Source organism: Ranitomeya variabilis, chromosome 5 (genome assembly GCF_051348905.1).
Source record: "Ranitomeya variabilis isolate aRanVar5 chromosome 5, aRanVar5.hap1, whole genome shotgun sequence".
NCBI lineage: Eukaryota > Metazoa > Chordata > Amphibia > Anura > Dendrobatidae > Ranitomeya > Ranitomeya variabilis.
In genome coordinates this window covers 683,024,324-683,040,337 of record NC_135236.1, presented here as the reverse complement: position 1 = coordinate 683,040,337, position 16,014 = coordinate 683,024,324, and the positions used below count along the sequence as shown (strand labels likewise).

Below are 16,014 nucleotides of genomic sequence, written 5' to 3'. Positions count from 1 at the left end.
TGCTGCTGCACTCAGGGCACATGTACCGTCTATAACATACAGTGTGTGCTGCTGCACTCAGGGCAGATGTACCGTCTACAACATACAGTGTGTGCTGCTGCACTCAGGACACATGTACCATCTATATAACATACAGTGTGTGCTGCTGCACTCAGGACACATGTACCGTCTATAACATACGGTGTGTGCTGCTGCACTCAGGACACATGTACCGTCGATAACATACAGTGTGTGCTGCTGCACTCAGGACACATGTACCATCTATATAACATACAGTGTGTGCTGCTGCACTCAGGGCACATGTACCGTCTATATAACATACAGTGTGTGCTGCTGCACTCAGGACACATGTACCATCTATATAACATACAGTGTGTGCACTCTGTACCGACTGCAGCAATGCTGGGGTATTTCTTGCACCTTGGATCGTGTCCGCAGATCTTTCTTCCACCGAGCCGCAGCTTCCAGCTTCTCTTCCAGCAGCGCTCGGTGTTCTCCCAGCTCCTCCTCACGGTGCTCTCGCTGCTGTAATACGATGGGAGCAGAGATGTGAGCGATAATGATAACGACCAAACAATTATCTCTCTCTCCCTCTTATCTCCCCACCTGACCTCATCTGCTGACCTCTACTAACACATAAAGCAGGCCGGCCTCTCTCCTTCTCCCACCTGACCTCATCTGCAGACCTGCTCCTCAACCTCCGACCTCTACTACTAACACATAAAGCAGGCCGGCCTCTCTCCTTCTCCCACCTGACCTCATCTGCTGACCTGCTCCTCAACCTCCGACCTCTACTACTAACACATAAAGCAGGCCGGCCTCTCTCCTTCTCCCACCTGACCTCATCTGCAGACCTGCTCCTCAACCTCCGATCTCTACTACTAACACATAAAGCAGGCCGGCCTCTCTCATTCTCCCACCTGACCTCATCTGCAGACCTGCTCCTCAATCTCCGACCTCTACTACTAACACATAAAGCAGGCCGGCCTCTCTCCTTCTCCCACCTGACCTCATCTGCAGACCTGCTCCTCAACCTCCGATCTCTACTACTAACACATAAAGCAAGCCGGCCTCTCTCCTTCTCCCACCTGACCTCATCTGCTGACCTGCTCCTCAACCTCCGACCTCTACTACTAACACATAAAGCAGGCCGGCCTCTCTCCTTCTCCCACCTGACCTCATCTGCTGACCTGCTCCTCAACCTCCGATCTCTACTACTAACACATAAAGCAGGCCGGCCTCTCTCCTTCTCCCACCTGACCTCATCTGCTGACCTGCTCCTCAACCTCCGATCTCTCATACGAACACATAAAGCAGGCCGGCCTCTCTCCTTCTCCCACCTGACCTCATCTGCTGACCTGCTCCTCAACCTCCGATCTCTCATACGAACACATAAAGCAGGCCGGCCTCTCTCCTTCTCCCACCTGACCTCATCTGCTGACCTGCTCCTCAACCTCCGACCTCTACTACTAACACATAAAGCAGGCCGGCCTCTCTCCTTCTCCCACCTGACCTCATCTGCAGACCTGCTCCTCAACCTCCGATTTCTCCTACTAACACATAAAGCAGGCCGGCCTCTCTCCTTCTCCCACCTGACCTCATCTGCAGACCTGCTCCTCAACCTCCGATCTCTACTACTAACACATAAAGCAGGCCGGCCTCTCTCTTTCTCCCACCTGACCTCATCTGCAGACCTGCTCCTCAACCTCCGACCTCTACTACTAACACATAAAGCAGGCCGGCCTCTCTCCTTCTCCCACCTGACCTCATCTGCAGACCTGCTCCTCAACCTCCGATCTCTACTACTAACACATAAAGCAGGCCGGCCTCTCTCCTTCTCCCACCTGACCTCATCTGCTGACCTGCTCCTCAACCTCCGATCTCTCATACGAACACATAAAGCAGGCCGGCCTCTCTCCTTCTCCCACCTGACCTCATCTGCTGACCTGCTCCTCAACCTCCGATCTCTCATACGAACATATAAAGCAGGCCGGCCTCTCTCCTTCTCCCACCTGACCTCATCTGCAGACCTGCTCCTCAACCTCCGATTTCTCCTACTAACACATAAAGCAGGCCGGCCTCTCTCCTTCTCCCACCTGACCTCATCTGCAGACCTGCTCCTCAACCTCCGATCTCTACTACTAACACATAAAGCAGGCCGGCCTCTCTCCTTCTCCCACCTGACCTCATCTGCTGACCTGCTCCTCAACCTCCGATCTCTACTACTAACACATAAAGCAGGCCGGCCTCTCTTCTTCTCCCACCTGACCTCATCTGCAGACCTGCTCCTCAATCTCCGACCTCTACTACTAACACATAAAGCAGGCCGGCCTCTCTCCTTCTCCCACCTGACCTCATCTGCAGACCTGCTCCTCAACCTCCAATCTCTACTACTAACACATAAAGCAGGCCGGCCACTCTCCTTCTCCCACCTGACCTCATCTGCAGACCTGCTCCTCAATCTCCGACCTCTACTACTAACACATAAAGCAGGCCGGCCTTTCTCCTTCTCCCACCTGACCTCATCTGCTGACCTGCTCCTCAACCTCCGATCTCTCCTACTAACACATAAAGCAGGCTGGCCTCTCTCCTTCTCCCACCTGACCTCATCTGCAGACCTGCTCCTCAACCTCCGATCTCTACTACTAACACATAAAGCAGGCCGGCCTCTCTCCTTCTCCCACCTGACCTCCTCTGCCGACCTGCTCCTCAACCTCCGATCTCTCCTACTAACACATAAAGCAGGCCGGCCTCTCTCCTTCTCCCACCTGACCTTATCTGCTGACCTGCTCCTCAACCTCCGATCTCTACTACTAACACATAAAGCAGGCCGGCCTCTCTCCTTCTCCCACCTGACCTCATCTGCTGACCTGCTCCTCAACCTCCGATCTCTACTACTAACACATAAAGCAGGCCGGCCACTCTCCTTCCCCCACCTGACCTCATCTGCTGACCTGCTCCTCAATCTCCGACCTCTACTACTAACACATAAAGCAGGCCGGCCTCTCTCCTTCTCCCACCTGACCTCATCTGCTGACCTGCTCCTCAACCTCCGACCTCTACTACTAACACATAAAGCAGGCCGGCCTCTCTCCTTCTCCCACCTGACCTCATCTGCTGACCTGCTCCTCAACCTCCGATCTCTCCTACTAACACATAAAGCAGGCTGGCCTCTCTCCTTCTCCCACCTGACCTCATCTGCTGACCTGCTCCTCAACCTCCGATCTCTCCTACTAACACATAAAGCAGGCCGGCGTCTCTCCTTCTCGCACCTGACCTCATCTGCTGACCTGCTCCTCAACCTCCGATCTCTACTACTAACACATAAAGCAGGCCGGCCTCTCTCCTTCTCCCACCTGACCTCATCTGCAGACCTGCTCCTCAACCTCCGATCTCTCCTACTAACACATAAAGCAGGCCGGCCTCTCTCCTTCTCCCACCTGACCTCATCTGCTGACCTGCTCCTCAACCTCCGATCTCTACTACTAACACATAAAGCAGGCCGGCCTCTCTCCTTCTCCCACCTGACCTCATCTGCAGACCTGCTCCTCAACCTCCGATCTCTCCTACTAACACATAAAGCAGGCCGGCCTCTCTCCTTCTCCCACCTGACCTCATCTGCTGACCTGCTCCTCAACCTCCGACCTCTACTACTAACACATAAAGCAGGCCGGCCTCTCTCCTTCTCCCGCCTGACCTCATCTGCTGACCTGCTCCTCAACCTCCGACCTCTACTACTAACACATAAAGCAGGCCGGCCTCTCTCCTCCCACCTGACCTCATCTGCAGACCTGCTCCTCAACCTCTGATCTCTCCTACTAACACATAAAGCAGGCCGGCCTCTCTCCTTCTCCCGCCTGACCTCATCTGCTGACCTGCTCCTCAATCTCCGATCTCTACTACTAACACATAAAGCAGGCCGGCCTCTCTCCTTCTCCCACCTGACCTCATCTGCTGACCTGCTCCTCAACCTCCGATCTCTCCTACTAACACATAAAGCAGGCCGGCCTCTCTCCTTCTCCCACCTGACCTCATCTGCTGACCTGCTCCTCAATCTCCGACCTCTACTACTAACACATAAAGCAGGCCGGCCTCTCTCCTTCTCCCACCTGACCTCATCTGCAGACCTGCTCCTCAACCTCCGATCTCTACTACTAACACATAAAGCAGGCCGGCCTCTCTCCTTCTCCCACATGACCTCATCTGTAGACCTGCTCCTCAACCTCCGATCTCTACTACTAACACATAAAGCAGGCCGGCCTCTCTCCTTCTCCCACCTGACCTCATCTGCAGACCTGCTCCTCAATCTCCGACCTCTACTACTAACACATAAAGCAGGCCGGCCTTTCTCCTTCTCCCACCTGACCTCATCTGCTGACCTGCTCCTCAACCTCCGATCTCTCCTACTAACACATAAAGCAGGCTGGCCTCTCTCCTTCTCCCACCTGACCTCATCTGCAGACCTGCTCCTCAACCTCCGATCTCTACTACTAACACATAAAGCAGGCCGGCCTTTCTCCTTCTCCCACCTGACCTTATCTGCTGACCTGCTCCTCAATCTCCGACCTCTACTACTAACACATAAAGCAGGCCGGCCTTTCTCCTTCTCCCACCTGACCTCATCTGCTGACCTGCTCCTCAACCTCCGATCTCTACTACTAACACATAAAGCAGGCCGGCCTCTCTCCTTCTCCCACCTGACCTCATCTGCAGACCTGCTCCTCAATCTCCGACCTCTACTACTAACACATAAAGCAGGCCGGCCTTTCTCCTTCTCCCACCTGACCTCATCTGCTGACCTGCTCCTCAACCTCCGATCTCTCCTACTAACACATAAAGCAGGCTGGCCTCTCTCCTTCTCCCACCTGACCTCATCTGCAGTCCTGCTCCTCAACCTCCGATCTCTACTACTAACACATAAAGCAGGCCGGCCTCTCTCCTTCTCCCACCTGACCTTATCTGCTGACCTGCTCCTCAACCTCCGATCTCTACTACTAACACATAAAGCAGGCCGGCCTCTCTCCTTCTCCCACCTGACCTCATCTGCAGACCTGCTCCTCAACCTCCGATCTCTACTACTAACACATAAAGCAGGCCGGCCACTCTCCTTCCCCCACCTGACCTCATCTGCTGACCTGCTCCTCAATCTCCGACCTCTACTACTAACACATAAAGCAGGCCGGCCTCTCTCCTTCTCCCACCTGACCTCATCTGCTGACCTGCTCCTCAACCTCCGACCTCTACTACTAACACATAAAGCAGGCCGGCCTCTCTCCTTCTCCCACCTGACCTCATCTGCTGACCTGCTCCTCAACCTCCGATCTCTCCTACTAACACATAAAGCAGGCTGGCCTCTCTCCTTCTCCCACCTGACCTCATCTGCAGACCTGCTCCTCAACCTCCGATCTCTACTACTAACACATAAAGCAGGCCGGCCTCTCTCCTTCTCCCACCTGACCTCATCTGCAGACCTGCTCCTCAACCTCCGATCTCTCCTACTAACACATAAAGCAGGCCGGCCTCTCTCCTTCTCCCACCTGACCTCCTCTGCCGACCTGCTCCTCAACCTCCGACCTCTACTACTAACACATAAAGCAGTCCGGCCTCTCTCCTTCCCCCACCTGACCTCATCTACTGACCTGCTCCTCAACCTCCGATCTCTACTACTAACACATAAAGCAGGCCGGCCTCTCTCCTTCTCCCACATGACCTCATCTGTAGACCTGCTCCTCAACCTCCGATCTCTACTACTAACACATAAAGCAGGCCGGCCTCTCTCCTTCTCCCACCTGACCTCATCTACTGACCTGCTCCTCAACCTCCGACCTCTACTATTAACACATAAAGCAGGCCGGCCTCACTCCCTCTCCCACCTGACCTCATCTGCTGACCAGTTCCTCAACCTCCGACCTCTACTACTAACACATAAAGCAGGCCGGCCTCTCTCCTTCTCCCACCTGACCTCATCTGCTGACCTGTTCCTCAACCTCCGACCTCTACTACTAACACATAAAGCAGGCCGGCCTCTCTCCTTCTCCCACCTGACCTCATCTGCTGACCTGCTCCTCAACCTCCGATTTCTCCTACTAACACATAAAGCAGGCCGGCCTCTCTCCTTCTCCCACCTGACCTCATCTGCTGACCTGCTCCTCAACCTCCGATCTCTACTACTAACACATAAAGCAGGCCGGCCTCTCTCCTTCTCCCGCCTGACCTCATCTGCAGACCTGCTCCTCAACCTCCGACCTCTACTACTAACACATAAAGCAGGCCGGCCTCTCTCTTCCCACCTGACCTCATCTGCAGACCTGCTCCTCAACCTCCGATCTCTCCTACTAACACATAAAGCAGGCCGGCCTCTCTCCTTCTCCCACCTGACCTCATCTGCTGACCTGCTCCTCAACCTCCGACCTCTACTACTAACACATAAAGCAGGCCGGCCTCTCTCCTTCTCCCACCTGACCTTATCTGCTGACCTGCTCCTCAACCTCCGACCTCTACTACTAACACATAAAGCAGGCCGGCCTCTCTCCTTCTCCCACCTGACCTTATCTGCTGACCTGCTCCTCAACCTCCGACCTCTTCTACTAACACATAAAGCAGGCCGGCCTCTCTCCTTCTCCCACCTGACCTTATCTGCTGACCTGCTCCTCAACCTCCGACCTCTACTACTAACACATAAAGCAGGCCGGCCTCTATCCTTCTCCCACCTGACCTCATCTGCAGACCTGCTCCTCAACCTCCGACCTCTACTACTAACACATAAAGCAGGCCGGCCTCTCTCCTTCCCCCACCTGACCTCATCTGCTGACCTGCTCCTCAACCTCCGACCTCTACTACTAACACATAAAGCAGGCCGGCCTCTCTCCTTCTCCCACCTGACCTCATCTGCTGACCTGCTCCTCAACCTCCGATCTCTCATACGAACATATAAAGCAGGCCGGCCTCTCTCCTTCTCCCACCTGACCTCATCTGCAGACCTGCTCCTCAACCTCCGATCTCTACTACTAACACATAAAGCAGGCCGGCCTCTCTTCTTCTCCCACCTGACCTCATCTGCTGACCTGCTCCTCAACCTCCGATCTCTCCTACTAACACATAAAGCAGGCTGGCCTCTCTCCTTCTCCCACCTGACCTCATCTGCAGACCTGCTCCTCAACCTCCGATCTCTACTACTAACACATAAAGCAGGCCGGCCTCTCTCCTTCTCCCACCTGACCTCATCTGCTGACCTGCTCCTCAACCTCCGATCTCTCATACTAACACATAAAGCAGGCCGGCCTCTCTCCTTCTCCCTCCTGACCTTATCTGCTGACCTGCTCCTCAACCTCCAATCTCTACTACTAACACATGAAGCAGGCCGGCCTCTCTCCTTCTCCCACCTGACCTCATCTGTAGACCTGCTCCTCAACCTCCGATCTCTACTACTAACACATAAAGCAGGCCGGCCTCTCTCCTTCTCCCACCTGACCTCATCTGCAGACCTGCTCCTCAATCTCCAACTTCTACTACTAACACATAAAGCAGGCCGGCCTCTCTCCTTCTCCCACCTGACCTCATCTGCAGACCTGCTCCTCAACCTCCGATCTCTACTACTAACACATAAAGCAGGCCGGCCTCTCTCCTTCTCCCACCTGACCTCATCTGCTGACCTGCTCCTCAACCTCCGATCTCTACTACTAACACATAAAGCAGGCCGGCCTCTCTCCTTCTCCCACCTGACCTCATCTGCAGACCTGCTCCTCAACCTCCGATCTCTACTACTAACACATAAAGCAGGCCGGCCTCTCTCCTTCTCCCACCTGACCTCATCTGCAGACCTGCTCCTCAACCTCCGATCTCTACTACTAACACATAAAGCAGGCCGGCCTCTCTCCTTCTCCCACCTGACCTCATCTGCAGACCTGCTCCTCAACCTCCGATCTCTACTACTAACACATAAAGCAGGCCGGCCTCTCTCCTCCCACCTGACCTCATCTGCTGACCTGCTCCTCAACCTCCGATCTCTACTACTAACACATAAAGCAGGCCGGCCTCTCTCCTTCTCCCACCTGACCTTATCTGCTGACCTGCTCCTCAACCTCCGATCTCTACTACTAACACATAAAGCAGGCCGGCCTCTCTCCTTCTCCCACCTGACCTCATCTGCAGACCTGCTCCTCAACCTCCGATCTCTACTACTAACACATAAAGCAGGCCGGCCTTTCTCCTTCCCTCATCTGACCTCATCTGCAGACCTGCTCCTCAATCTCCAACTTCTACTACTAACACATAAAGCAGGCCGGCCTCTCTCCTTCTCCCACCTGACCTCATCTGCAGACCTGCTCCTCAACCTCCGATCTCTACTACTAACACATAAAGCAGGCCGGCCTCTCTCCTTCTCCCACCTGACCTCATCTGCTGACCTGCTCCTCAACCTCCGATCTCTACTACTAACACATAAAGCAGGCCGGCCTCTCTCCTTCTCCCACCTGACCTCATCTGCAGACCTGCTCCTCAATCTCCGATCTCTACTACTAACACATAAAGCAGGCCGGCCTCTCTCCTTCTCCCACCTGACCTCATCTGCTGACCTGCTCCTCAACCTTAGATCTCTCCTACTAACACATAAAGCAGGCCGGCCTCTCTCCTTCCCCCACCTGACCTTATCTGCTGACCTGCTCCTCAACCTCCGATCTCTACTACTAACACATAAAGCAGGCCGGCCTCTCTCCTTCTCCCACCTGACCTCATCTGCTGACCTGCTCCTCAACCTCCGATCTCTCATACTAACACATAAAGCAGGCCGGCCTCTCTCCTTCTCCCTCCTGACCTTATCTGCTGACCTGCTCCTCAACCTCCGATCTCTACTACTAACACATGAAGCAGGCCGGCCTCTCTCCTTCTCCCACCTGACCTCATCTGCTGACCTGCTCCTCAACCTCCGATCTCTCCTACTAACACATAAAGCAGGCCGGCCACTCTCCTTCCCCCACCTGACCTCATCTGCAGACCTGCTCCTCAACCTCCGATCTCTCCTACTAACACATAAAGCAGGCCGGCCTCTCTCCTTCTCCCACCTGACCTCATCTGTAGACCTGCTCCTCAACCTCCGACCTCTACTACTAACACATGAAGCAGGCCGGCCTCTCTCCTTCCCCCACCTGCTCTCCCTCTCTGCTGGTGACATATCTCTCAGTCCTGGATCCCCCCAGCTGATACTATCCTATTAATTCCCACTTCCATTGCTCCCTACCTAATATGAACTACCTCTATCTCTCCTACGTAAAACCCATGCCTCTGACACGCACCCCCCTGCTCCCTCTTCCACCCAATCGCCTCCAAGGCTTCTCCCGAATATTCCCCATCCTCTGGAATTCTGTGCACCAAGACGACTGATTATCCCCCACATTCGGCTGATTCAGACAGAACCTGAAAACCATCTCTTTAAGAAAGCTAAAGCCTGCAATGACCACAATGCCTCCTCACCACCACCGGAGCTGCCATCTCATCACTTCCGGAGCGGACACCTCACCACCACCAGAGCTGCCACCTCACCACCACCAGAGCTGCCACCTCACCACCACCAGAGCTGCCACCGCACCACCACCAGAGCTGCCACCAAACTACCACCAGAGCTGCCACCGCACCACCACCAGAGCTGCCACCTCACCACCATCGGAGCTGCCATCTCATCACTTCCAGAGCTGACACCTCACCACCACCGGAACTGCCACCTTACCACCACCAGAGCTGCCACCGCACTACCACCGGAGCTGCCACCGCACCACCACCGGAGCTGCCATCTCATCACTTCCGGAGCTGACACCTCACCACCACCAGAGCTGCCACCTCACCACCACCAGAGCTGCCACCGCACCACCACCAGAGCTGCCACCAAACTACCACCAGAGCTGCCGCCTCACCACCACCGGAGCTGCCACCTCACCACCATCGGAGCTGCCATCTCATCACTTCCAGAGCTGACACCTCACCACCACCGGAACTGCCACCTTACCACCACCAGAGCTGCCACCGCACTACCACCGGAGCTGCCACCGCACCACCACCGGAGCTGCCATCTCATCACTTCCGGAGCTGACACCTCACCACCACCAGAGCTGCCACCGCACCACCACCGGAGCTGCCACCGCACCACCACCAGAGCTGCCACCGCACTACCACCGGAGCTGCCACCGCACCACCACCGGAGCTGACACCGCACCACCACCGGAGCTGCCATCTCATCACTTCCGGAGCTGCCATCTCATCACTTCCGGAGCTGACACCTCACCACCACCAGAGCTGCCACCGCACCACCACCGGAGCTGCCACCGCACCACCACCAGAGCTGCCACCCCACTACCACCGGAGCTGCCACCGCACCACCACCGGAGCTGCCATCTCATCACTTCCGGAGCTGACACCGCACCACCACCGGACCTGCCACCTCACCACCACCAGAGCTGCCACCGCACCACCACCGGAGCTGCCACCGCACCACCACCGGAGCTGCCACCGCACCACCACCGGAGCTGCCATCTCATCACTTCCGGAGCTGACACCTCACCACCACCAGAGCTGCCACCGCACCACCACCGGAGCTGCCACCGCACCACCACCGGAGCTGCCACCGCACCACCACCGGAGCTGCCACCACACTACCACCGGAGCTGCCACCGCACCACCACCCGAGCTGCCACCTCCCCACCATCGGAGCTGCCGCCTCACCACCACCGGAACTGCCGCCTGACCACCACCAGAGCTGCCGCCTCACCACCATCGGAGCTGCCGCCTCACCACCACCGAAGCTGCTACATCCACCATCCTGTTGACTGCCACAAGGGCAGGGTCCTCTCCCCTCTGTACCCGGCTGTCATTGTTATATGTGATATCTGTATTTTGTATGTAACCCTCCTCATGTACAGAACCATGGAACCAATGGTGCTATATAAATAATAATTAATGAGGGGCAATAACCGTCATTTGTCGCCAGTTTCGGACGCTCCTGCACTATCGGGCCGTTGGTGAAACAAACACGAGGTGGACATCCCCTGTAAGTATGACCGGGTCCTCCCCTTTGACGTCCGGATCTCACCTTGGCCTCCAGGCGCTCGAGCTCTTCTCTTTCAAGTCGCTCTTTCTCCAGACGAGCAGCTTCAATCTGCTCAGCGAGAAACCGAGCTTCCTCTGGGGATCACAGAGACAAAGGTGAGGAAAGGGTTAAATCCAAATGTCCGATGTGACGTCAATGAGGCGTCACGGGTGATGAAACCTACAACTTTCTGGAAATTCCTGACCATTTTCACATCCTCTGCTTGCTGTCAGTGAATGGAAACCTTCTCGACACTCAGATCCTAATTCCCTTTTCACAGCTGCAGGTTTGCTGCAATGTATGAGCCACGGGGATGTGTGGAGGGTGCAATGCATCATGGTCCAGTGACTGCGCTGTGATCACATGATCAATGCGGTGTGATGAGGTCACGTGACGCCTCGACAGCTCAAAGTGGGAAACCCCTTTAAGAGTGAAATCTCATAATCTGATAGGGAGCAGCCCCCTGGAGAGCCCCCCGACACTCATGCGGATGCTGACCTTCCTCGCGCTGCCTTCGCTCCTCCTCCTCTTTCTGCAGCCGCTGTTTCTCCACTTTGCTGGGTTTTCCTTTCTTCCGGGAAGAGGCCGACGTCCCTTTCGATGACTAGTAGGAAACGTGGGATACCACAATGTTATTCTGCTGTCTGATAATCCGGAAAATCGGACACAAAACTGAGAAATCATACGGAAAACGGAAAAAGCGTTCCTACAGAGGCCGGAGCGGAGGACGGGAGGAGGCAAAAAGCACGGAGCTGAGGCTATGGGGGCTCCGATATATGGATAGGGTCAATGTCCCAATGTGGAGAAATCAGGAATGGGCCCTCCGTAAAGAGGGCACTGCCTCCAGGAGCATCTGTGACCGGCACAAGCATAGGGGCATAGTCGCTGGTGCTATGGCAGACTCTGGTGTGGGGGCGCAGCGGGCACTGCTGTGACAGTACTGCAGCAGTTATGGGGCGGCATGGCTGGCACTGGTAAGGGGGCACTGTTATAATGACACTATGGCAGTTATGGGGCACTACGGCAAGCTCTATTATGGGGGATTGTAGCAGGCACTGTTATAATGACACTATGGCAGTTATGGGGCACTATGGCAGGCTCTATTATAGGGGGCTGTAGTGGGCACTGTTATAATGACACTATGGCAGTTATGGGGCACTATGGCAGGCTCTATTATGGGGGCTGAAGTGGGCACTGTTATAATGACACTATGGCAGTTGTGGGGCACTATGGCAGGCTCTATAATGGGTTGTAGTGGACACTGTTATAATGATACTATGGCAGTTATGGGGCACTATGGCAGGCTCTATTATGGGGGGCTGCAGTGGGCACTGTTATAATGACACTATGGCAGTTATGGGGCACTATGGCAGGCTCTATTATGGGGGTGTAGTGGACACTGTTATAATGACACTATGGCAGTTGTGGGGCACTATGGCAGGCTCTATAATGGGTTGTAGTGGACACTGTTATAATGATACTATGGCAGTTATGGGGCACTATGGCAGGCTCTATTATGGGGGGCTGCAGTGGGCACTGTTATAATGACATTATGGCAGTTATGGGGCACCATGGCAGGCTCTATTATGGGGGTGTAGTGGACACTGTTATAATGACACTATGGCAGGCTCTATTATGGGGGATTGTAGCAGGCACTGTTATAATGACACTATGGAATTTATGGGGCACTATGGCAGGCTCTATTATGGGGGCTGAAGTGGGCACTGTTATAATGACACTATGGCAGTTATGGGGCACTATGGCAGGCTCTATTATGGGGGCTGAAGTGGGCACTGTTATAATGACACTATGGCAGTTGTGGGGCACTATGGCTGGCTCTATTATGGGGGTGTAGTGGGCACTGTTATAATGACACTATGGAATTTATGGGGCACTATGGCAGGCTCTATTATGGGGGCTGAAGTGGGCACTGTTATAATGACACTATGGCAGTTATGGGGCACTATGGCTGGCTCTATTATGGGGGATTGTAGTGGGCACTGTTATAATGACACTATGGAATTTATGGGGCACTATGGCAGGCTCCATTATGGGGGCTGAAGTGGGCACTGTTATAATGACACTATGGCAGTTATGGGGCACTATGGCTGGCTCTATTATGGGGGGCTGCAGTGGGCACTGTTATAATGACACTATGGCAGGCTCTATTATGGGGGATTGTAGCAGGCCCTGTTATAATGACACTATGGAATTTATGGGGCACTATGGCAGGCTCTATTATGGGGGCTGTAGTGGGCACTGTTATAATGACACTATGGCAGTTATGGGGCACTATGGCAGGCTCTATTATGGGGCTGTAGTGGGCACTGTTATAATGACACTATGGCAGTTATGGGGCACTATGGCAGGCTCTATTATGGGGGCTGTAGTGGGCACTGTTATAATGACACTATGGCAGTTATGGGGCACTATGGCAGGCTCTATTATGGGGCTGTAGTGGGCACTGTTATAATGACACTATGGCAGTTATGGGGCACTATGGCAGGCTCTATTATGGGGGATTGTAGTGGGCACTGTTATGACACTATGGCAGTTATGGGGCACTATGGCTGGCTCTATTATGGGGGATTGTAGCAGGCACTGTTATAATGACACTATGGAATTTAGGCACTATGGCAGGCTCTATTATGGGGGATTGTAGCAGGCACTGTTATAATGACACTATGGAATTTATGGGGCACTATGGCAGGCTCTATTATGGGGGATTGTAGCAGGCACTGTTATAATGACACTATGGAATTTATGGGGCACTATGGCAGGCTCTATTATGGGGGATTGTAGCAGGCACTGTTATAATGACACTATGGAATTTATGGGGCACTATGGCAGGCTCTATTATGGGGGATTGTAGCAGGCACTGTTATAATGACACTATGGCAGTTATGGGGCACTACAGCAAGCTCTATTATGGGGGATTGTAGCAGGCACTGTTATAATGACACTATGGAATTTATGGGGCACTATGGCAGGCTCTATTATGGGGGATTGTAGCAGGCACTGTTATAATGACACTATGGCAGTTATGGGGCACTACGGCAAGCTCTATTATGGGGGTGTAGTGGGCACTGTTATAATGACACTATGGAATTTATGGGGCACTATGGCAGGCTCTATTATGGGGGCTGAAGTGGGCACTGTTATAATGACACTATGGCAGTTATGGGGCACTATGGCAGGCTCTATTATGGGGGATTGTAGCGGGCACTGTTATAATGACACTATGGCAGTTATGGGGCACTATGGCAGGCTCTATTATGGGGGTGTAGTGGGCACTGTTATAATGACACTATGGAATTTATGGGGCACCATGGCAGGCTCTATTATAGGGGGCTGTAGTGGGCACTGCTATAATGACACTATGGCAGGCTCTATTATGGGGGATTGTAGTGGGCACTGTTATAATGACACTATGGAATTTATGGGGCACTATGGCTGGCTCTATTATGGGGGGCTGCAGTGGGCACTGTTATAATGACACTATGGCAGTTATGGGGCACTATGGCAGGCTCTATTATGGGGGTGTAGTGGACACTGTTATAATGACACTATGGCAGTTATGGGGCACTATGGCAGGCTCTATTATGGGGGATTGTAGTGGGCACTGTTATAATGACACTATGGCAGTTATGGGGCACTATGGCAGGCTCTATTATGGGGGTGCAGTGGGCACTGTTATAATGACACTATGGCAGTTATGGGGCACTATGGCAGGCTCTATTATGGGGGATTGTAGCAGGCACTGTTATAATGACACTATGGAATTTATGGGGCACTATGGCAGGCTCTATTATGGGGGCTGAAGTGGGCACTGTTATAATGACACTATGGCAGTTATGGGGCACTATGGCAGGCTCTATTATGGGGGCTGCAGTGGGCACTGTTATAATGACACTATGGCAGTTATGGGGCACTATGGCAGGCTCTATTATGGGGGCTGAAGTGGGCACTGTTATAATGACACTATGGCAGTTATGGGGCACTATGGCAGGCTCTATTATGGGGGTGGAGTGGACACTGTTATGACACTATGGCAGTTATGGGGCACTATGGCAGGCTCTATTATGGGGGCTGTAGTGGGCACTGTTATAATGACACTATGGCAGTTATGGGGCACTATGGCAGGCTCTATTATGGGGGATTGTAGTGGGCACTGTTATAATGACACTATGGCAGTTATGGGGCACTATGGCAGGCTCTATTATGGGGGTGTAGTGGACACTTATAATGACAATATGGCAGTTATGGGGCACTATGGCAGGCCCTATTATGGGGGATTGTAGCGGGCACTGTTATAATGACACTATGGAATTTATGGGGCACTATGGCAGGCTCTATAATGGGGGCTGTAGTGGGCACTGTTATAATGACACTATGGCAGTTATGGGGCACTATGGCTGGCTCTATTATGGGGGGCTGCAGTGGGCACTGTTATAATGACACTATGGAATTTATGGGGCACTATGGCAGGCTCTATTATGGGGGGCTGCAGTGGGCACTGTTATAATGACATTATAGCAGTTATGGGGCACTATGGCAGGCTCTATTATGGGGGTGTAGTGGACACTGTTATAATGACATTATGGCAGTTATGGGGCACTATGGCAGGCTCTATTATGGGGGGCTGTAGTGGGCACTGTTATAACGACACTATGGCAGTTTGGGGTACCTTGGCTGGTTCTGGTATGGAGGAGGCAGTGGTTGGCACCGTAATGATGCACGATGACTGTTAGGATGGCACTATGGCTGGCTCTGGTATGGGGGGCAGTGGTTGGCACTGTAATGGTGCACTATGACTGTTAGGCACTATGGCTGGCTCTGGTATGGGGGTATGGGGGGGCAGTGGTTCTCACTCTAATGGTGCACTATGATTGTTAGGCACTATGGCTGGCTCTGGTATGGGGCAGTGGTTCTCACTGTAA

General features: G+C 53.6%; 1 protein-coding gene across 5 annotated transcripts in view; it reads right to left on the bottom strand.

Annotated features, from left to right (window-relative positions):
• DNAI7 (dynein axonemal intermediate chain 7) overlaps positions 1–16,014 on the bottom strand; it is a 40,153-nt gene that overhangs the window by 14,582 nt on the left and 9,557 nt on the right. For 2 of the 5 annotated variants that reach the window (XM_077267191.1, XM_077267190.1), the window contains 3 exons: positions 11,573–11,678; positions 11,078–11,169; positions 421–525 (listed from right to left, as the gene is read on the bottom strand). In XM_077267191.1, coding sequence (XP_077123306.1) covers positions 421–525; positions 11,078–11,169; positions 11,573–11,678 — 303 coding nt within the window. Of the gene's footprint in view, positions 1–370; positions 526–10,959; positions 11,170–11,572; positions 11,679–16,014 lie in introns of those variants that run through there. The other 3 variants (XM_077267192.1, XM_077267193.1, XM_077267194.1) reach the window with 3 other exon arrangements.